We start from the raw sequence: 24,001 nt of genomic DNA on the forward strand, positions 1-24,001 counted from the left end.
TTATTGTTGTTATTAGTATTATCTTTAAATGCTATTGTATGTAGATTTTGAGTGTTTGAGGAATGTTGATAGGAAAAGAAGAACATGAGAGTGTCGTAAAAGAGCTGAAGCTGCTTACAATCAAGCTCAGCATCCAGATGTATCCTGTTGGTCAAGATTAGAGAAGTTTGTAAAGATGTCAGAAGACAATGAGTTACGAGATCCTGTTTAGACACCCATTCTGTTTGCACCAATAAAAGAGGTGAGCGAGCAGCAGATGAACGGAGTTGACAGAGGAAGCTTGAACTGCTGTTCGGCTCCCCCTTGCAAGGCACTCTTGTTGTTTGCGTGGTTACTCTGAGTCTAGTGAACAAACAGCGTGGGTGATCAAAACTTCATCCTCACACAAGCAACGGTGCTTTCCAAAACTTTTGAGGAAACCAGAGTGGATCTACAGCTGAGTGAGCAAGTGCGCAGGGGAACAGAGCTCCACAACGAAAAGGTGAAGAAAAATAGGGAAATCTTAAAAAGACTGATAGACTGTGTTTGGCGGTGACCATCCCCGTGTCTACTGCTTCTGTTGAACGGACATTCTCAGCCCTAAAGCGAATTAAAACTTATGCCAGAAATACGACAGGGCAGGCTCGACTTTCAGCATTAGCTTCGATGGCGATAGAAAAGGACTTCTTGATGGAACTGAAACGCACGGATAATCTGCACAACAGAGTAATTGAAATCTTCTTGAGGAAAGAAAGGAGGATGGATTTTGTGTACAAATAATCAGGATTTTTGGTGAGTAAAATCAAAAATCCTGATTATTATACTAAAATGTTGCTATATTCCTAAATAATGTAGCGTGTTGGGGAGGGTCAGTGTGGGAAATTCCCAGCATGCTTTGTGGCAGTGTGTCTGTGGGTTCAGGTTGGTGTTAACCCTGTTTTTGTTCGTTGTAAATGTTATCTTTTGCAACTTTCAATGTTAGTGTTCTATTTATTGAGTTCTGGTTGTTGATGTATTTAATTACTGTTTTAATTACCGTTTGCACTTGCACACATAAGCCAGGTTATGTGTGTGATCGAAGACCTCCCTTCGTTCATGTGTCTTCAGTTCCGTGTTTAATAAAGTGACTCTTTTCTGCAGTTGAACTGCAGAATAAGCTGCCAGAAGTCTGCGTCTGAGTTCTTCCGCAACCTAAAACCCCAACTTGCCACAATATTGAAATTTTATCAGGTTACTTTTGATGCTTTTTTTATGTGTGTCGCAGCTGTACCTGCAGTGGAAGTTTTATAGCCATAAAATAGTTATTGAGGGTTGGATTGATTCAGAATGAGCACTATTGAAGGCCTAGGTGTGAAATGCACGGCCCGCCACTGGTGATTTGTATGTATTTTTTTAAATGTTATATACATCTATATGTGCAGATAGATACACACACACACACACACACACACAGACAGACAGATTTGCAGCTCTTTCAATCATCATTTATGTAGATTGTTCTCAGCAACTCTTCTTTTACGGCACAAAAAGCCCAACGTTAGATATTTTATTTTTCGGCTTAAAAACAACATGAAGGAAACAGGAGGCTACACAGCAGTTGCAGGAGTGTGTGAATGATTTCAAGTGGTTAATACCCAGTAATCAACACACTGAAGAAATAGTTTACATTAAGCTGCTTTAATCTGTAATTATATAGAAATAACATCATGATAACTGAAAACTGACTGAGATCTAACTGTACACAGACTCCAGCCCTCTAATCACAACATACCGTATTTTCACGACCATAAGGCGCACTGTATTAAAAGGCGCAGTCTCAGTTATGGGTGCTATTTCTGTATTTAAAACATACATAAGGCGCACCGTATTATTAAGCGCATGCTGAAACATACAGTAAAAAATGACAACGGAAGTAAAACAGTGAGTTTCGACACATTTATTGAACAAAATATTCATTCTTCCGCCACAAAACCATCAAAGATTTCATCTTCTGTATCTGAATTAAACAGCTGCACTATTTCAATGTCCCAACATCCTGAATTCCTCTTCTTAATCATCTGAATCGGACTCACCGACCGGTTCCGGTTCAGCGTTGATTTTGTGAAAGTTCTTACAATACATGAAGACGGTATCATAGCCCATGCGTCTACAATCCACCCGCATATGGTGGCATAACCTGTCCGCCACTGCCTCATAGTCTTTGTGAAGGAGTGTTCGCCTTCCGTCATCCAGCGCTCTGTCCGTTTCCGTGGCAGCCGAGAACCACGGTGAATGACGACTTCCCGTGCCCCATTGTGCATATCGCCACCGTGCTGGTCCCTTTTTCTCCACTGTGTGGGTCAAAGGGATGTCAAAAGTCAGAGGGATCTCATCCATGTTGGTGATGTGGCTGGGCACGGTTATCTTGTCGCGGCAGTAGGTACGGAAGATGGCCACCCTCTCCTGGTAATCCGCTGGCAGCCGCAGCGCAACAGTTGTCCTTGCGCGTATGGAGAGATGCCGCCTCCTCATAAAGCGAAAACACTAAGATTGCTCGATTGCCATTTTCAGCCGCATATTCGATGGCCTGCAGTTTAAAGTAAGCCTCATTCATACGCGTCTCGCTTGACCGGCGCCATTTTAGTGGATCCTTACGCGTAGGTGTGCTGCTAATCGATTGGCAGACGTTTACCGTAGTGCACCCACCAAAGGCGCACAGCAGATTTTGGAACTCAGTCCACACACAAGGCGCACCATATTGTAAGGCGCACCGTCGATTTTTGAGAAAATCTCAGTGTTTTAGGTGTGCCTTATAGTCGTGAAAATACAGTATACTAACTCCTAATTTTGCTGATTTGGGGAATAATTATGCAATTACATTCTATATTTAATGAATTGGCATGGCTGATTCGGTTTTTACTGACATCTGACAGTTAAATTGGACATTAAATCAAAAAAACTATTTATTGTTTTAAATTACCTCTGTTTTTAACACTTGGACATCACATACAGGTTTGTGCCTACAAACTGGACCTCAGTATCTTTATATACAGAGGAATCCATTTTACAATTGATTGTGTCCTCTTCCACTAAAACATCATATCTGTCCAACAGTCCTATGAGAGACCTCAGCATTTCCGCTCTCGTTGCTTTTTGAAGCGATGTTGTCTTTATGTGCAGCGCCACCCTCTGAGACAAATGTTTGATTGAAGTTGGAATCGCTGGAGGCCACATGTGCTGTGTCAGGACTAGGGTGACGTAAGGAAACAATGTTTCCACTGCTGACATAAAGTGCTGAAAAACAAAACACGGTAACAAAGCTGATTATCTTAAAAATGCAAAGTTTTTTTCTATACATTTTTTTTTTACATTAATAGTTTTGTTTGAAATTTGTCTACTGAATAAATCAGAAGAGTTTCATATTTCACTGTTCAGAACAAGCACTAGCTGTCTGTTGCTGCTCAAGAAAAGGAATTATGTAACCTTTAATAGGTCAATATGATCATAGCCAAGTGTACCTGAGCTGGAAACATGCAAGGTACCAATTCTCTCAAAGACCTATCCAACTGTAACATACTGTAGATTTACTGGCTATGTAGGCCTTTTTCACACTCTCCAAACTAGAATTCCTTACAAATCTATTGGAGGAAGGAATGACAAGTACAGCAAATGCAGAAAGAGAAATGAAATAGCTCCACTGTTACCCTCATCCTCGATTTACAGTTAGAAGTTAGAATGGTCAGATTATTCCACAGTTGATTCTACATTCCAAAGTTAAATAATCACACCATATCTTTTGGAAAGTTTTAAAAAAAGACTTGTTATAAAGTTTTGAATATGCCACCACATTTTAATCTTGTACCCAATGGATGAAAATACATTACAAAACAATAAAGAAGCTTATATATACACACACCTGTGTATCTGCAGGGGTTGTCAAACTCGCCATACTGATCCAGACAGGCCTGTACAGCTGCTCTTGCTCATAAATTGACTGGAGTATTTTAAGAGTAGCTTCAAGAAGCTGAAGAGTGGGAATTTGAAGGTGTACACCAAGAGGGACATTTGGTCGCTGCCCGAGCAGCTGAAGGAAATACTAGAGTCAAACAACACAAAGGAGTATATTTATAAATGGGCACATTTATGGTTCTCAATGCAAGACATGGCATTTTATACTATTAAGATTATTTGTTGTGGTTCTGTTTTTGTGCTGTCACTCAGACTTCTCACCTCCCTCTCTACCTGCAGGAGCGGCATTTAGGGGCGGGCTGATCTCTGGGAGCGCTGAGCCTCTAGCACACCTGCAGCTTGTTCTGCCTAATTAGCTACCTACTTAAGCTCTCCCCTCTTTGTCTCCAGTGTCAGATTGTTCCACATGCTTCAGCACCTAGCTCCAGCTCACAGAGCTCACTAGCCCTTTGCCTCGCGTTATCCCTTGTTGTTCTCCTGAGCAGTACGTTTTCTCAGTGCCTTGTCTGTCAGGCAGCAGACGAGAACCCAAGAGCAACACCAGAGTTCGGTTGAACACAACTTTATTAACAGGAACTGAAGGCAGGCAGGATATACCGGGGAACAGGCAAAACAGAGTCGTCAGAAACAGGCAGGGTCGGAACCAGGTAAACAGGCAGGCAGGAAAACGCTGGAGAGTCATGTGGAACACAGAGGACAATCTGGCAGGGAGGCAGCGTAGCGCAGGGAACTATAAGGGCTCGTAATTACTGATTTGCCACAGAGTGAGCGAGGACACAGGGGCGGGATCGCCCACAGCTGTGACACTTGTCTCTGTTTTCAGCTGTACTTTTTCTCGATGTTTTTTTCCCATTTCATGGTGATTTTTAGTTCGCTTTTCTGTGGCTACTTTCTTAGACCTTTTTGTTGTTACTTTGTTTGTTCCTTCAATCTGAGAACTGTTTTACACTCTGGGTTACATTTGGGTCCTGGCCTCCTTAACTCCAACGTAACATTGCTATCATCATTCTTAAACTACATATTAGAAAAGGACCAAATTAAAGAGAAGAATGTAAAAGAAACACAAGACACATTGTTTCTTTTATAGGAACAGTATAAAGAAGACATTAGCCTTATAACAATGTAAATGTATGCTAAGCTAAACCAATGTTTCTATTAAGGACATGATTAAAGGAACAGCAGAGCTGAGTGTTTGCTCTCTTTAGCTGTTTCCTGACTGTGCCTTGTGTGTGCAGGTCTCCTTCTCCTGGAAAATATGTATTGTCTTCCTGTGGCTTGCTTGGAATTTATGGTTGGGGTTAATCAGTCTCTCAATAATAAATTTATTTTGTTTTGTTATCTTGTATGTGGACTCCCTTCTTTGTCACTAACCCTCCCTATTTGTGACGCTTACATTAGCATTAAGCCCTAGTTAGCAAAAACAACAAAAAATGAAATGTGTATTAATCTTGGTCAATTTATTTTTCAGTTTTTTTTAGTAACAAACCTGCAGTGTGAAGACTTCTGAGTCAACTCCAGATGCCTTTACCAAAGGTATTCTAGGCTGAATCCTGTCAGAAGTTACTTGGATGAGTAACATGCCAACTGTGGCATCTGGAAATAGACACACACACACACACACAATTAATGTGACTGTCATTTGTCTTAAATTGTGCGTGTGCATGTAAAAACAAATGTGCACCAATTTAGTCGATGAAGAAAGAGGGAGATTACAGTACATACCTGACAGAAAATTGAACAGAGAAGTTTTGTTGGTCACTGTTAACCACTGCACTGCCAGGCTGCTGTGATGTGTATTTGTGGGATGAGAGTTACTGTCTGCATTGTGAACCAGATGCAGAAAGTCCATCAGATCTCCCCCAGGATAAAACCTGATCACACGACCCTGCTCCTCTGTAAACAGGGATCTTAATGTTGATCTACTGATAACAATGTAAAACTTTTGTTTGCCATTAGTCATTTAGCACTTCCATACAGTATTATTACAAATCAGTTTATATCCCCCAAATTTAGGAAGCCTTTCAAATGAGAGGCCAAACATTTTCCAGTCTAGCTAGACCTTTTTGCATTTAAAGCTTTAAAATAATTTTTTAGCACTTTTATGAGGAATTTTAAAATATATGGACATTGAAGGCAAATGGAAATTATATGAAACAAAGCGAGACTCTACCAAAACTTTACTAAGTGGGCCAGTGAGCCAGTCAAGACTTTAAGAGCATATCACATTCTGAAAATTAATTGTGATCTGATCTTACTCTAAATGTGTTTGACAATATGTGCTTAGCTGTGGATCTTTTGCCTAAAGAGGGATTGAAAAATTTGTAAATTCTTTAAAATCGCTTTGTATCCATTTTTTAAGCTTAATGCCGATGTAGATTCTCATTCATTCAGGGAGATGTTTGTTAGTTTTGTGTTACTGTTTGTGCTAATACTGTATGAACCTTTTTATATCTATTCAGTTTAAATTTTTCAGTTTGGCAATCCAACATCTTGTTCACCTATTGTATATATTTAAATGTTTGTAGTAACTTGTTTGTGGACAAAATTTTGGTTGTGCTACTATTTGGTTATTTAAAATGCAATCAACATCAAAGACTGAAGTCGCAAATATTTGAAGCCAAGAAATACTTTGAAAGTAAACATGAAATCTACATCAATCCCTAAAATATAATCTGTGACAGTTTGTGGTTAAATCTATTATTTATACTTATATTTGTCCTTACTTGCAGCTTCTTTAAATTCTGACAGCGTTGGTTCATATATATCATAGTAAACTCTGGTGGGGTGGCTGTTGTCCCGGATAAACAGCAGGTCACTGACGTTTGGGTGAAATGAATCCTGCCATAATGTCAGACTGAACCTAGACAGCAATAACAATGTAAATGCTCTACAGTCGAGAGTCATATGAGTGCTCAGTGTTACAGATTATAAGGATTTTTTTTTACCGTGAAGACAAGCTGAGAAGCCAGCTAATGTGCTGCCAACCGCTGCGGGCCAAAACTGTGTAGATCGGAAATGTCACCTAAACACCCAAGGTGAAGAAATCAGTTTTATCTCCTTCATAATCTTTGATTGCAATACGACTAGATCCGGAAATAAAACACATAGTCACAGCAGGTTATACAGTGGTATGAGAAAGTTTTGGCACCCCCTCTGAGGTTGTGTAATAATGGACTCTGACTTCACACAAAATTATCTTGGTGGCATGGCCTTCATTTGCCCATAAGAGCCAAGTGTTAGCTTGGTTTCCAAACACAGATTTTAAGTATTCATAGTATGCAATTGTATGCAATTAAATCAAATGTAAAAAATAGGCTGTGCAAAAATGTGGGAACCCTTGTCATTTTGTTGCTTTGATGGCCTGTAACTAATCATCACAAGATAATTGGACACACAAAGTTGGTTTAGTGAGCTCGTTAAGCCTTGAACTTCATTGACTGGTGCATCCAATAATGACAAAAGGTATTTAAGGTGGCCAAATGCCAGTTCTCATTCTGTTTGATTCTCCTCTAAAGAGCTGCAACATGGGAGCCTCAAAACAACTTTCTGATGATCTCAAAACTAAGATTATCCAGCATTATGGTTTAGGGGAAGGTTACAAAAAGCTGTCCAAAAGATTTCAGCTCTCAGTTTCCACTGTCAGGAACATTGTGAGGAAATGGAAGGCCACAGGCTAAGTTCTTGTTAAGCCCAGAAGTGGTAGGCCAAGAAAAATTGCAAAGAGACAAAGATGAAGGATGTAAGGATGGGCAGATCGATCCCGTGGTATCGATATATCCATACTCACAAGCTACTCATTTGGTATCGATGTTCTTTTATAAATATCGATACTAACTAAAAAAAGAAATTGGGGGTGTATGCATCACTTTCCGCCGTTTTAGATTAGTTACTTAAATTAATATGTGCCAAGACACCCCTATACCTGGCGGCGTACTGAGCTGGCCCATGTCACGTGACAGGAGATAGGGAATGAGCATCAACGTGCAACATAGCCTGCGCCGAGCCGACACAGTCAGCAAAAGGCAGAGCCGCAATCGTGTTAAAGCAGAAAATGTGAATATGATACGATTTCTGAAAAGCAATCTGAGACTTCAGTAAAGTGTGATGACATACCTCAAGTGCACTAAAGGTGTGATGGTGTCAGACATTGTTCTAATTATTTTTTTATGGAACAACTGTCTTATGCAGGTTTAAAGGATAAGGAAATCCTAGTAATCAATTGACCATAATAAATTGTATATAAATGGTCTGTATTTGTCTTAAATGTAATAATATTTTGACTGACAAAAATTGCCAGCAAGAAATTAACGGTATCGGTATCGGGATCGATATCGATGAAAATACAAGAAAAAGTATCGGTATCGTATCGAATCCCAAAAGTGTGGTATCGCCCATCCTTAGAAGGATGGCCAGAATGGTTAAAAACAACCCACAGACCACCTCCGAAGACTTGCAAGGATATCTTGCTGCAGACAGTGTCGCTGTGCATTGGTCAACAATACAGCACAATTTGCACAAGGAAAGGCTGTACGAAAGAGTGATGCAGAAGAAGCCTTTTCTTCACAGTCGCCACAAACTGAGTCGCCTGAGGTATGCAAAAGAACATTTGGACAAGCCAATATCATTTTGGAATAAGATACTGTGGACTGATGCAAAAAAATTGAATTGTTTGGTCACAACAAGAGGCGATATGCACGGCAGAAAAAGAACACAGAATTCGAAGAAAAACACCTTCTTCCCACAGTAAAATTTGGTGGAGGTTCCATCATGCTGTGGGGCTGTGTGGCCAGTGCTGGTACTGGGAATCTTGTTAAAATTGAGGGTTGCATGGATTCCACTCAGTGTCAACAGATTCTTGAGAATAATGTTCAAGAGTCTGTCACAAAGTTGAAGTTGCGCCGGGGATGGGTATTTCAACAAGACAATGACCCAAACCATTGCTCAAAATCTACCCGAGCATTCATGCAGAGGAACAAGTACAATGTTTTGGACTGGCCATCCCAGTCCCCAGATTTGAACATCATCGAGAATCTGTGGAATGACTTGAAGCAGGCTGTCCATGCTCGGAATCCTGCAAACATCACTGAATTGCAGAGGTTTTGCCAGGTGGAATGGGCCAAAATACCATCATCCAGGATCCAGACACTCATACAGGCTGTTATTTTTGCAAAAGGAGGCTCTACGAAATACTAATATGATTTTTCTATTAAGGTGCCCAAATTTATGCACGGCCTTTTTTTGTTTTGGGCCATATTGCACATTTTCTGTTAACCCAATGAACCTCATTTCACTGCTATATGATTGTGTTCATCAGTTATTTCATATATCAAAATTAAGTCGTGAATTAAAACACCCAATGATTGGTGAATAAAAATAATGCTAATTGTCAAGGGTGCCCAAACTTTCTCATACCACTGTAAATGACCTTTGAATATGTTATGTAGCTTTGTACCACAGTACCATAGCCTTGTGAGATAAAAGAACGTGTTAACTTTGCACTTTGTCCCGCAATAGAGCTTCAGAGTTGATGCAGATCAAGGTCAATTAGACGTCTGGAGCCAAAATAAATGCTCCAAAGTTCCAGAAAATGTATCTTTTCACTTCTGTAGATTTTATATACAGGTTTTATAACATAATATACAGTATATGTATATATATGGTAGTGTGTATGAATGCCATCAATGTGGAACTGAAAGGGACTTCAGATTTAGATCAAAGTTTGAGATCAACGTATGACCCAAGGATGACTGTATTAATTTTTGATGATGTTAACCCTTGTAGCTTATTGAGATTCCTTCCAGGTAGCATCTGTTGTGAACTTTATCTGTCTCAGGATAGACAGACCAGAATGATGCTTGAATAATGTGGTCAGGTCATGTGTCATATTTAATTACATTCACTAGTTATATTTGTTCCATATATGTGTAGTTTTTCAGTGGAATGATCATCCAAAATGAAACAGAACTCATTCAGAACTAAACTAGCAGTGTTTAGGAAATAAATTGCTTGCAGAGTTGTGGAAAAAGGTCCTGTGCCACATCGATGTGCTCTCTCAACCATTTTCAGCTCAAGTTAGAGTGGGAGACGACATGACCTAGAGCGGAGCAGCAGTAAAATTCTGATCGAAAATCTCTCAAAGAAATAGCCATAACTCTGTCCCGGAATGTCCTACGAGCATAAAAACTACATCCTTTTGTAGCTATGAGCCTCAACTAAGTCCTAAGCATCGCTTTGAGAACATTAAATTAACCAGCACCATGTAAAATGATACAAATAAAAGTGGGGAGAATGGCTCAGAACTGACAAAAGCGGCGTGTTTAACTTGTTTCTCTGTCACCGGGTGAGCTAAAATTATGACACATGGATGTATTTCAAAGTCTTGCAGTTCTAACGAGCCCCTTGATAGAATTGGACGTTCCAAATTGGCATTTGGTTGTGATAGACAGGTGGTTGTGATCACGAATCTGCGTTTGGGGGGGGGGGTGGAGCTGCTCATAGCCAGTGAGTATGGGAGGGGCTGTTCACTGGCATTGTGTCGGCGCCAAGGCTGCATAAAATGCACTCATTTCAATTGGTGGAGATGGGGGGCAACAGGCAAACATTTACAGGCAAGAGGCAGGGACTGATCGCCTGACAGGCCTCTGTCATCCTACTGGCTCATGGTCTCTCCTCTCCTCTCCTCTCCTCTCCTCTCCTCTCCTCTCCTCTCCTCTCCTCTCCTCTCCTCTCCTCTCCTCTCCTATAACATCAGTGATGTTATTTCTTGTGTAGTTTTTCTGCTCCCCCCTCAATATTCATCTACAGGTAACGCCGCCTTCATAGCTGTATGCTGACCTACTGACCTCCGACCCCGCTGACCCACTGAACTGGACTCTACCGTTTATTTTAATTAATATAATGTATTTCTATTTTCTCTACCTATTCTCTCCTCTACCTGTCCTCCTCCTCTTTCTCTCCTCTCTACCCAGCCGGCCATCAGCAGGAGGGTCTCCCTATATGAGCCTGGTCCTGCTCAAGGTTTCTTCCTGTTAAAGGGGAGTTTTTCCTTGCCACTGTTGCTTGTTGGGGTCAGGCTCTGGTATTCTGTAAAGCGCCTAGAAACAATTCTGATTGTAACAGACACTATATAAATAAAGATTGATTGATTGATTGACGGGCCAGAGGGTGAGGCAAACCCTCACAATTTTTGTGGAATTGTCTAGTCATATTTTCATATTGTGCCATCCAAGATTCATAACAGGTAGGAGCAAATTAAATACACTGATCAATTTAGATTTATCAGATATAGATCATGTCTGCGCTCATCCCTAAACCCACATCCCCACTTAATTATCCTTTACCTTCTGGGGGACATCTCTGATAAGATCATACATGTCTTCCATCATTTGTCTGGTGTAGGTTTTAGTTAACAGTGGAGGAAGATACAATACCTGTAAGAAGCAAAACACTCATCTATGAACTCATTTGAACCACTAACAGGATTGATCAACACTTTTAGTAAAATTTGGTGATTACCAACTGATCTCTGAATTGAACAATAGAGCATGGCACTAAATAACTCCAATTAACAGCAACAACTTTACTTCATACTTTTAAGATCAGACATAGCTATCGTCACCAGTAACATACATAATCATTCATCTATCCCTCTATTAGCAGGATGGTGGGGGGCTGGAGCATATCCCAGCTGCTTCTGGGTAAGAACGGGTTCACACTGTCCAAGCTGCCAACTTATTGCAGGGCCAACACATAGGACAAACACACTCACATTTAACTCAAGTCACCTATTCACTTCTCCCCCAAATGCATATCTGTCGACTGTGGGGGAAGTCAGGTGACATTGAGAGAACCCAAATAGTTATGGGGGGAACATACAAACTTAAATTGAATGGGGAATTGGGAAGCGACATTGATAATCATCGTGACTCTGTACTACATGACCACTTTAAGTGATAGCTGAACTAAAATTGCTGGGGAACTAAGGAAGTATTTCAGGGAAAGCTATTCATTGAGTAAACAGAAAATATAACATACCATCCACCCAGGTGATACAGTCACATCTGGGAATTTTTCCTGAATGAATTGCAGAAATCTATTAAATAAGACAAGTGCTTCATGTTACTATTAGTAATGTTACAAATAATTATGAATGCAAGTCACTACTGCTGCTAAATGCTGTTAAAGCTAATGCTGCATTACTTTATCTACAATCAGCTCTGACTATAATGTTTTCGCTGCCTGGTGTAGATGGGGCCATGTGTCTTACATTTGAAAATGTATATTTATTTAAGTTATGATTACTGAACTGATGATGGACCTAAAATCACTGACAATGTAGCAGGCTCACCTTGTCCCGTTAAGAGGAGGCACAAAACCCGGGGTGTTGGGGCCGAGAAGGACGTCTGCATTGATCCACACAGGCCTGTTGATGTTTCTACTCTTGTTCTTTTGATTAAGCACATCCAAAGACAAACCCACAGAGTCCAGAGATTTAAAATCCAACTTCATGGCTGCAGGGTAATGCAAAATAAACATCTGTGCTTCAGTAGAGTCCATGTCAAGAGACATGTACATGTGTATAACTTCAGGGATCAAGAGTGTAACACATCAAGTTCTGCTGAGCCATACTTGAGGCAGAGATAATACTCAAAACACACACAACAAGAGGTACTCAGAAAGCACACAAAAACACACAGGAAAACACTTTCAGCTGAAGAATACAAACACAATTCAACTTAATTGATTTAAACGAATATGGAAAAGCCAGGCAAGCTTTCACACAGGCAATAAACAGCGGCAACTTGCAGTGCATTGACAGATTGGAACCCAACTACAGGGGTTCCAACATCAGGAACATGTGCCCTGGACAGAGACCATCACAGAGCAGCTCTGAGATGTGTCTGTACGTGCAGAAATATTAAAACACTCAACTCACAAAAGCCCCCTGGAGTTGACACATTCCCATCCATCCATCCATCCATCCATCCATCCATCCATCCATCCATCCATCCATCCATCCATCCATCCATCCATCCATCATCCATCCATCCATCCATCCATCCATCCATCCACCACCCACCCATCCATCCATCCATCCATCCATCCATCCATCCATCCATCCATCCATCCATCCATCCATCCATCATCCATCCATCCATCATCCATCCATCCATCCATCCATCCATCCATCCATCCATCCATCCACCACCCACCCATCCATCCATCCATCCATCCCTTTATTCTTTAATTACGGCTGGATCCTATCCCAGCTACCTTCAGGCAAGACTAATGTTTTAACATTGCCTAAATAAAATCCAGCCTCATCTTAGTCCCTCAGAGGTCCAATGAACTACCTCAATAACTCCCACCTAATGGCAGGAACCTCCTTAAAGTACTATGAGCGGTGAGACAAAACAATCTTTACCTCCCTGCTACCAGACTCCCTGGACGTCCTGATATTTGCATATACCATCACCTGCACATTGCGCTGTCCTAACTAGTGTAGAACACACGTGAGATTGTAGTTCATTGATTCAATGAAGTTCAGAAACTTTGGGCTGGATAGCGCACACTAGGACTGAATACTGATCTCCTTAACATGCAGTGTGGATAAGCACCACAACATCCTCCACATGGCTGCGGCCACACACAACATGACATTGCTGAAAACATGACACCATAGGCCTGATTGCTTATAAAAATGAGACAGCATACAGCAAAAAGGTAACTCTGACATCCTGATGTCAACAAGATAAAGGAGCTGACAGTGGAGTACAGCAAGCAGCAGGCTGGATGACACACACTATCAGCATCAATGGAATGATGAGCAACTTCAGATTCTTGGAAGTCCATATCACTGATGACCTGACTTGGACTCACATCATCACCACAAAAACGATGAGGCAGCAACTGTTCTTCCTTTGCAGACTGAGGATCTCAAAATAAAGTCCAAGATCCTCTGCAGCTTCTATAGGTGCACCACTGAGAGCATACTGACTGCTGCATCATTGCCTGGTACAACTAATGCAACCTCATAGAAATCTGTACAGAGGGTGGTAAAAGCTCCCCAGCATAGCACATCACTGCCAGCATATTATACTTCTTGTGGTCTTGTTGTATTTAGGGCTTAAGACCTAAATACCTCCACTGTTTGCTGGTGCAATTACTGTGACAAGGTCAATTAAAATTATGAATCTGAAATAATTTTGTTGGAGATGTGAAATGTTATTCAAAGTGTTAAAGTATACTTTATACTTTTATTTACTCACTCATTTTATGTTTCTCACCTTTTGGAGAGGCCAACACAGCATCCAGCCACTGATCCAGAGTATTATCACTGTAAATCTTGGGAGGGTGAGCCATGATAGGGATTGGTTTTACATTAGGGGTTCCATAACCCTCCAGAGTAACATCAGACTCCAGGATCATAGCATTGCCTTGACACAAAATACACATGAGCATTTAATCAAAAATGACTGAACATAAGTAAAGAAATTTAGTTCCTTCTTTTCTCTGACTCTCTGTCTGTACCAATCTACATTTTCCTGGTTCCATAGCTGCACACTGTCCTGTCACCCTACCGACCCCGTCAGACTGCCCAAAACAGTCTCCAACACATTTGCCGATATGATGTATATGTCTATGCTCTTCTCCTCCTCTCCTAGCCATCGGCAGGACAGCCCCAATTATAAGCCTGGGCCTGCTAATCTTTTTTTTGCTTAATAGGAGGGAGTTTTTCTTTTTGTCACTATTATTTTCTCAAACTCTGGGTTTCTACAAAGTGAATATCTTAACAGATTCTATTTACGAAAAAATAGTATTAAATTCTGAAAGGTCTGATAGCCTGTAAAAATAGGTGTTATATAGAGTTATTATTTTAACTGCTATTTTAAGGTATCATGTATTATGTAGAATTAGGAATATGTACCATCGTTTGCGTTATTTTATGCAGTGCACATATTACATGTCTTCTCTCCTTTGCTCCACTGCTGCCTTAGTGTTTCCTCTGTGGGATTCAGCTCATGTTTTGTAAATCATCTTGCAACAGTGAGAATTGTTATTGATACTGTATCTATATCTGATTCTATATCCTGTGCAGATCTCTACTTTTTAAACCCCCTATGCACACTCTCCACTGCTATTTTCTAGACTGATTTCCTGGCTTTGACCCTACTTGTTTCTGACCTGCCTGTCCTGCTCCTGTCCTGGTAATCTGCAAAGTCTTCTGCTTGACCAAGCCTCTTATTGCCCCCTGCCTGTTCCCATTTGCACGAGTTCTTCTCTGAGGATTATCTATGGGACTATAATATTCCTCTGGAACAGGGAGTTTTTTTCATTTTATCTGAATGGAAAAAGTTTGTGTAATATTCAAGGAACTCTAATTTTAAATCTGCAGTTCTGAGTACTTGCATGAACACACAAAAATCAAAAATGACCACAATAATTCTCCACTAAACAATGTACCAAACTGGGGTACTGCTTAATTTTTTTTATTTTTTTTTGCAACTAAGACAGAATTTGCCCAGGTGAGTTTACTTGAAAGTGCCTCATTCATTTCGTCCTTGCTGTTGGCTCTATGGAACCAGGTAGCCAATAGGCCATCGCGATTGTTGATCTGGCCAGACAGGATCAGAAAGTCCAGCATGTCTCCATTTGTTGGAAAAGACAGGGGTGTTGCTGTTGAAGCTGAATTGATAGGGGAAAAAAAGTTAGTTCCAAGATAATATATATGTATATGTGTATATATATGTATGTGTGTGTGTGTGTGTGTGCGTGTGTGTGTGTGTATGTATTTGTTGTATAAGCCGCAGGGGTCCGACCGCGAAAAAAAGTAGCGGCTTATAGTCCAGAAAATACAATACAAAAAATACAAAAATAATTTTATTATGTTTGGTCAAGTACCTGACTTTTTGGTAATGACCACTGCAGTGACAGCACTGACGAGGATGAGGATGAAGAGACCCACACAAACACACATCACGATGAGCCACTGTTTTGTTAGACAACCAAGATAAAATGCACGTTGTGTTGAATTTTCTGACTCTTTATGGTCAGGCTGGTTAGAATGGTGTGTCCTGAAGCAACACAACCAAACATTTAAAAAGTCATCAGGTATGAACTCAGTCGGTATTATAGTCAGCAAATATCATCTTTGATAAGAGTAACATGACTACCACAAACCTGTTTGGCACTTTCTCAGTAATTCTGGGATCTTCATCCTTTTTCTGATTCGGCTCATTCATCCTCAAGATACCACAGTTCTGTCTCTTCAAAACAATGTTTGCTGAAGGCGCTCACTGGCAGGTTTTTGCCTATCCATTACAGAGGCTTTATCTAAAGAGCATAGATCACAGTGCTCTGATAAGGGACACATGCTCCATCATTTGGTCGTAGGTCATCTTTTTATGGTTTCCCCCCCCCCAGTGAACAAAGTCCAATTTCTGATAGGGCTTTTGAACATGCCAGTGTATGTTGAACAAAATAATTTAAATTATGTATTTTGCACAACTTAAACTTTACTTTTTATGTAATGTTGTCACAACCTATCTAAACTAAAAAATAAAACTATACATCAAAACAAAACCTCACCTAAGCAAAATGCAAAAATCGCAATCTATCCATCTAGGTGACTGCCTATCTCTCACTTAACAAACCTACTGTGAAGTTCAGAATAATCAACTGGCAATAAAAGTAACTTACTGTAAAAGAAATCACTGTATTGAAACTGTAGGTGTAAACACAGTAATTATAATTTACTGTATTTTATGATAAAATGGTATTTTTGTAACTGAAAAATATAACAGTATTTTTATGTACTCTGGCTTAATTTACAATTTTGTTTTAACTGTAAAATAAAATGTAACCATCACTATGCTATAGTAATAGTGTTATAAATGTAAAAGAAAAATCAAGTACCTCATTTGTGATGAGATAATTAGTGTTTTAACTATATGTGGCGCTCCCACATAATCCACCTGGCAATGCCATCTTGAGGAGAAGCCTCCCCAAGGACGACAACGCTAAACCCAACCCCTTCAAAGCCCACCGGTCTCTAGGAGTAGAATGGGGGGCCGAGCATTTAGCTACCAGGCCCACCTGCTGTGGAACCAGCTCCCTGTCCAGGTACGGGAGGCTGACTCCATCTCTACTTTTAAGATTAGGCTTAAAACCTACCTCTTAAAAAGCTTATTATCACAAATTCTGTAGTTGCAGTTACTATCATAGACAGACAATTTATCATACTAATCATTAAGTTAACATCTTAGTTATGCTGTTATAGGCCAAGGCTGCCAGGGTCCAGAAACATGATCACCTGACAGGCCTCTGTCACCCCACTTGGAAATGCTCTCCTCTTCATCATGTAGACTAGTGATGGTATTTCTTGTGTAGTTTTTCTGCCCCCCCCCTTCTGTATTCATCTACATGTATCACTGCCTTCAGAGCTGCATACTGATTTCCAACTCAACCTGTCCCGACCGGCAACCTACTTTACTAAATATAATGTATTTCTGTATGTACTCTTTGGACTATGTGTGCCTCTGCTCTGCTCTGCTCTGCTCTGCTCCGCACCGCACCCAGCCGGCCATCAGCAGGAGGGTCCCCCTACATGAGCCTGGTCCTACTCAAGGTTTCTTCCTGTTAAAGGGGAGCTTTTCCTTGCCACTGTTGCTTGTCTGGGGTTAGGCCCTGGGATTCTGGAAAGCGCCTTGAAACAATTTTGATTGTAAAAGACGCTATATAAATAAAGATTGATTGATCGAACGAACGAACAGAGATGCTGATCCAAGCCAAATGAAGAACTACAGCAGTAAAAAGTTAGTCAGTAAAAAATCAGCCAAAAGAGATGAGGAGGTGTGGCAGCATGGAGTTCATGCGCTGCCGATTAGCTTAATTGTTCGGGCAGTTGCAGCTGTGGCGTTCCCCTTAAAAGGAGACTGTGCTGCACTGGCTGCTCTTGTTGTCGAGCTTTTGGGTGCCACGCCACAGTTTACTTGGTCCTCCTCATTGATTGCTGTGCGATCGGGCTGTGCTATCCCGTGCGCACCTGGGACTGCTGTCATCAGAGCTGGGGAGCCGTGGGTGTCTTTGGTTCGTCGGCTGTTTGGCCCTGCTTGCGGGAACGCTGTGGTGGCTCGGTGTGCGTCTCCATTTTAGAGATTTCTTTCCCTCACCTGACGGTACGTAGCGGCTGCTTTTAGCCTCACCATATGGGGAATTGTCAGCAACTTAAAATTGCTTTCTCTTTTAACAGAAATTGTTACAGGTGCCGGCTCTCGTGCGCTTTCCTCCCGTTGCCCGGCTGCTGTTTTGCCCTCCGCATCGCGTGTATCGCGTATGCTCCCGACTGTCACTCCTGTGTACCTCTGCGAGGTATCATTGTGTGGGGTCCAATCTAAAGTGCGAGTGTGTGAGTGAACTGCGCCACTAGGAGGACTAGGATTGCCTTTATTTTGGGTTTAATGTTTTGTTGCGGGGGTTATTTTGCATGTTTATTTGGGGTTGATTTGTGATTATTGTTTGTGTGGGTTATTTTGCATGTTTATTTGGGTTTGACTAAGTGTGCTTTTTGCTCGTGTGGGTTATTTTTGCATGTTATTTGGATTTGATTAGTTGTGTTATTTGTGTGCTGTGTGGGTTATTTTTGTATGTTTATTTGGGTTCTATTATTGTGTACGTTTTTCTGTTATTTTCTAAGTGGTGCCGATCCTACCCTGTGGGGTGCAGGTGTTTTAAAGATAATTGTAAAATCTCAAATATGAATTTGAATGGGTGTGTGAGAGTATTTTAGCAATTGTTGTTAGCGGATATCTGGAAATAAAGGTATTAATTTTGCACACTGGACCAGTCTCTTACCCTCATTAGAAACACTTGTGCGGCCTTGATAATTCTCCAGGTGGAATTCCTGGGGTGGCGTTGTCAACTTAGGAAAGAGATATACCGAGCCCCGTCGGGGCCCACGCCACAGAGGGGAAAAAAGTATCAGTGACCTCAACCTGAAAAGCCATTGCTGTTTTGGGGGCCGTCTCATTGTTGCCTCTCTGATGCACCTTTTGTTGATTTCATTAACAACAAAGTAGCAGAAACTGATTAACAACTCCCTCTGCTATTTAACTGACCAGATCAGTATCCCAGAAGTTTGACTGATAGGTTGCTATACTCTGGTTATAAAGTGTTTCTCTAATTTTTTTGAGCAGTGCATTTTATCTCAATCTCAAGATTCAAGATTTACTTTATTTATCCCCAAAGGGAAATTGAATTGCAATAGCAGCATAGACATGAAGGAATATAACTATAGTAGATGGGCACAAATAGCAGCAGATGTACAGTGATCCCTCGCTATATCGCGGTTCATCTTTCGCTGCTTCGCGGAATTTTTTTATTATTATTTTTTTTAACAGTGCCTCTGAATCCTGATTGGCTCAGGGGCTTTACTGTTGTCTAGAAATAATATTGACGCTGTACTGTATTGATTTTTCACTTGTCAACAGTTTTCGTTTCTGTACATTCTGCCAACTTTACGTTTGCATTTTTTCTCTGTGACAAAACCCACAATGTCAAAGAAACGCTCTGCGCCGACAACGGGGCCTCTGGACGTGTCAAAGAGGCCGAGGAAGATGCTAAATATTGCACCAACAACTGCCTATAACAATGTTCTTCTCTCAGAGAAAGACTCCTGCGCCTTCCGTAGAAACAGACGCTACAGCGGAGCGGAGTCAGGACGCAGAGGGACAGCTGGGACCGTGAAATACGCGAGTGACAATGTTTCCAATCTTGTACAGTATTACTATATTAAAATTATTGTTTTAAACAAAGTTTGGTCTTTAAAACAGGTTTTGATGTTTGGTTTCATTCTACTGTTCAGTATTGCATTGTAAAATAATTAAAAAAAATAAAGTTGCTACTTCGCGGATTTCACTTTTCGCGTGTTACTTTTGGAACGTAACTCCCGCGATAAACGAGGGATCACTGTATTTACAAAGTATAAAAATAAAAAACAAATAAGATTAGAACATAGGCATAGAGATAAAAACAAGAATAAATTATAAACATATTTAAATAAATATAGAATAATATTAAAATAAGATTAGAACATAAACATTAAACAATTATTTTAATTGAATGGGTTTGGAGGGCACCTGACCTGAAGCATAAATCCAGTCAAGAGAGCACAGCTCTGACAGAAAAGTATGAATTATAGAGTCTAATGGCAGACGGCAGGAATGACTTCCTATACCGTTCCTTAGAGCAGCGAGGCTGCAGAAGTCTGTTGCTGAAGCTGCTTCTCAGTTTGTCCACTGTGTTATGGAGTGGGTGGGAGGGATTGTCCATGATTGTCCGCACTCTTAACACCATCCTGTCCCTCACCACCTCATCCAAGTTTGCAGGTTTACAGCCAACAGCAGACCCTGCCTTTTTAATGAGTTTGTTAAGTCTGTTGGCATCCTTTGCTTTAATGCCTGCTCCCCAGCACACCACAGCAAAGAAGATCGTACTAGCCATGACAGACTGATAAAACATGTGGAGCATCCTGCTGCATACACTGAAGGACCTCAGTCTCCTGAGGAAGTAGAGTCTGCTCATGGCCTTCTTGTAAACAGCAATTTTTTGTCCAGCTGGACACCCAGGAACTTGTAGGATGGGACTATTTCCACATCTTTCCCACTAATGGGGAGGGTGGGGACTTACTTTTAATGAAATCCACCACCATCTCCTTTGTCTTGGTCACATTGAGCTGCAGGTGGTTCTCCCTGCACCACCTAACAAAACTCTCCACAAGGTCCCTGTATTCCTCCTCTTGTCCATTCTCCACACAGCTGACTATGGCTGTGTCGTTCGAGTACTTCTGGAGGTGACATGACTCAGAGTGGTACTGGAAGTCAGCTGTGTAGGTGGTGAACAGAAAGGGGGACAACACAGTTCCTTGAGGAGCCCCTGTGTTGCTCATCAGGGGGTCAGACACACAGCTCCGCAGTCTCACAAACTTTGGTCGACCTGTCAGGTAGTCCTCAATCCAAGAATCAAGAGGAGCATCCATCTGCATGTTCTCCAACTTAGCCCTCAGCAGTCTTGGCTGGATGGTGTTGATGGCAGAAGAGAAGTCAAAGAACATGACCCGCACTGTGGTATTTAGTCTGTCCAAGGAGGAGTAAGCCCTCTGTAGCAAGTATATCACTGCGTCATCAACCCCCACCTTGGGCTGATAGGCAAACTGCATGGGAGGTCTGAGGTGTGACAGCACCAACCGCTGTAATCTTCATAGTCCTTCAAGCAGTTCATAGCATACATGTATCTCTTCACCGTATCGCAGACCCTGTTATCTTCCACCGAACAAAGAGTAAGCATGAACCACTTCTGTTTGGCCCTTTGTTCTTCATTCTGCAGAATTATTTTGTATGGTAAAAGTATCAAACATCATCCATCATCTTTTAACAGCTTTGGTGACCCCAGTGTCCCCTCCTGGACACTAAGGGTCTCTGTGACTTTGCCTCTCAGTTTCTTGCAGGTCCTGGGTGGAGTGATGCACTACATCTGGGTGCTTCCCAGTAAATGGCACAGTCCCTGTCTCTCTCTCTCTCTCTGTCTCTCTGTGAGGAGCGTGGTGAGTGTGTCGGCTGCGGGAGTGAGTGATCGATAAAAGTGTTTTTTCCAAACATTTTCTAATTTCTAATTTGTATTGTCACACTGGGTGGTGTTTAGTCATATTGTGGAGCACTTTTCTGTAATTTTGATCATTTGTTCACTGTCTTTTTTTAAATTGTTAGGCATGGCAGCTGTGGCTGCCAATCATGGCAGTGCTGCCAGGAGTCTCCGGGTTGGAGAATTTGATTGTGAAATGTAAATTGTATACAAAGGGAGGAAATTGAAATGGCATTTTATTGTGAAATGTAAATTGTGTGTAAAAAAAAAAGGGTTGAAATGGAAATTTAGGAAGGGTGTGGTTGAGACTGGGAGAGCAGATGAGTCCGTTCGGTTCCTCATTCATTTACAAGGAAACAAAGGTTCAAAGAAGACCAGCGTCAAACGACTGAGGGGGGAACATTCTCAGTCATTCAACTTCTTGCACCAGCTGGAACACATGCTGTGAAGGCACCAAACTCCTGCGGTGCATGCAGTGCGCACCTACTGTAAAGACGTCCTGTGTCCTCAGAGGCGGGCCTTCGACTATATAAGATCAGAACTGTGTACATTTAGTAGAGATAGTCTGCTTTGGAGATTGCTTGGACTCAGCCACAGGTAAGAATCCACACGGCAGCAAAAGATCACGGTGCAATGTGCGGAATGGTCCATCTTTTCCCTCTGGTTTGACAGTATACACAGGCAAGTCACCAACACGTTTGACTACTGTGTGAACATCTGACTCCCATTTATCAGCCAACTTGTGCTTCCCTCTTATCCGAACATTCCTCATGAGGACCCGATCCCCTGCTTCAAGAGTAGACTCAACCACTCTCTTATCAAAACGTTTGTTACGTTCAGCTGTCTTTGAGGCATTCTCTGTGGCGACTCGATAGCTTTCCTCTAGGCGACCCTTTAAGTCATGCACATACTGGGAATGTGACTTTGGTTGACTGCTCGCAGGTAGACCAAACGCCAAGTCGACCGGCAACCTGGGTTGTCTGCCAAACATTAGTTCATAGGGACTGAATCCAGTCACATCATTCCTTGTGCAGTTATAAGCATGCACTAGAGCAGGGGTGGGGAACCCTTTTCATATCGAGGGCCATTTCAATTTTTATAAAGTCCTCCGAGGGCCATACTATTATGAACACATACCTAGGGATGCAAAAAAAAAGTCTATAACCACTGTGTTACCAAGTCTCATGATTGCTGCATTTGAGTTTGAATTATTTATTTAGCACACATGCATATAAAATCACCAAAAAAAATAGAATAAAATGACAAGTAAAATATGTTTTCATGATCATACAAAACAATAAAAAGAGGTGCAGAGTTGAGGCAAGAGACCCGTAAGGGCCTGTTCGAGGCCTCTACTCACAAAAACTGCAATACAACAAGATAATCAAGAAAATAAATGAAAAAGAAAGAAAGATAAAGACAATAATAACAACAACAACTAGAAAGCACTTGGAGAGCGCAGACCTCCGCCAAGCGCAACAATTCCTGGCATATTGTGATTTCCACCATAAATATTAGTCCCACATATACTTTGACTACATATTTAGATTCCTTGACCATAAAAACATACCGTTAGCCACTGGAATCATAATATATGTCTTAGTTCAATAGTAGAGAAGAAATGGGGTACTTCTTGTCAAAGTGACAGGTTGACCTTTCCCTGAACCCGCCCACATCTGTTCCCCCCCCCCCCACCTCCCTTCCCCGCCTTTCCCGCCTTTCCCGCCTTTTTTAAATAAGGGCAACAGTTACAAAACAGTTACAAAACAGTTTTGCCATAGTCCTGGCATAGCCATCTGTGGACAACATGAGTAGTTCTACATCCGTGATTGGTGAGACGGCTGTGACCGTTATAAGAGAATTGTGTGGAAAAGTAGTTGAAAAATCCACGGTGTTTGTACAGCGTTCTCAGGCGTCACCTTCTGAGCCTTTGCAGCAAGAATGGTCTTTGGAGCCTTATAGTCAAACAGGGAGTTTTGGGTATGTGTTCCGTTACAAGACGGGGGAGCTGATTCTCTATCAGCGGGAAGAATCTTCCAGTGAGGGCCCTATGTTGTCGGCTACGATGTCTTCCAATGACTGGGGTGTGTTGAAACTGATCAAACCGAGAATGGTGTGTGTGACTGAAGAAGGCTGTGAAGAAAGAAACAACACAGAACAGAAACCTTCCACAGAACAAACATTTTGTGAAACATTTGTGAAAACTAGAGAAGAGAAAACTATTGGAGAAAGTTAGACTGTTAGAACCCTAACACTGTGGTTCAGAAGAAAAGAGAAAAGAGTTGGTGGCCTCAAGTAAGAAATTTAGGGGCCTACGTTGTCTTCCGGTGTCCGAGGTGTGTAACTGAAGAAGCTTAAATCCCGTGGAGACCTGGAGGCCCTCCTGGAGAAAAACATTCTTAACATGAGTTATATCGCCTGAACCTGTTGTTTGGTA

At 41.4% G+C, this 24,001-nt stretch overlaps 1 protein-coding gene and 1 long non-coding RNA gene across 2 annotated transcripts; one reads left to right on the forward strand and one right to left on the reverse strand.

Annotated features, from left to right (window-relative positions):
• Positions 1-1,640: 1,640 nt before the first annotated feature.
• fam151a (family with sequence similarity 151 member A) lies at positions 1,641-16,299 on the reverse strand. Its single transcript, XM_057057487.1, has 13 exons — positions 16,108-16,299; positions 15,829-16,001; positions 15,463-15,612; positions 14,214-14,363; positions 12,275-12,437; positions 11,962-12,019; positions 11,268-11,357; positions 6,873-6,949; positions 6,651-6,787; positions 5,650-5,820; positions 5,414-5,520; positions 3,875-4,054; positions 1,641-3,252 (listed from the first exon to the last, which is right to left on the reverse strand). Exons 1-13 carry the CDS (start codon positions 16,167-16,169, stop codon positions 2,947-2,949), a joined length of 1,824 nt encoding a protein of 607 aa, XP_056913467.1. The 5' UTR covers positions 16,170-16,299; the 3' UTR covers positions 1,641-2,946.
• Positions 16,300-17,111: 812 nt separating this feature from the next.
• On the forward strand, positions 17,112-19,837 carry LOC130539343 (uncharacterized). Its single transcript, XR_008954089.1, has 2 exons — positions 17,112-18,104; positions 18,179-19,837. It is a non-coding gene; the product is annotated as an uncharacterized LOC130539343 (long non-coding RNA).
• Positions 19,838-24,001: the final 4,164 nt, after the last annotated feature.

This window comes from Takifugu flavidus, chromosome 15 (assembly GCF_003711565.1).
Source record: "Takifugu flavidus isolate HTHZ2018 chromosome 15, ASM371156v2, whole genome shotgun sequence".
Taxonomy (NCBI): Eukaryota; Metazoa; Chordata; class Actinopteri; order Tetraodontiformes; family Tetraodontidae; genus Takifugu; species Takifugu flavidus.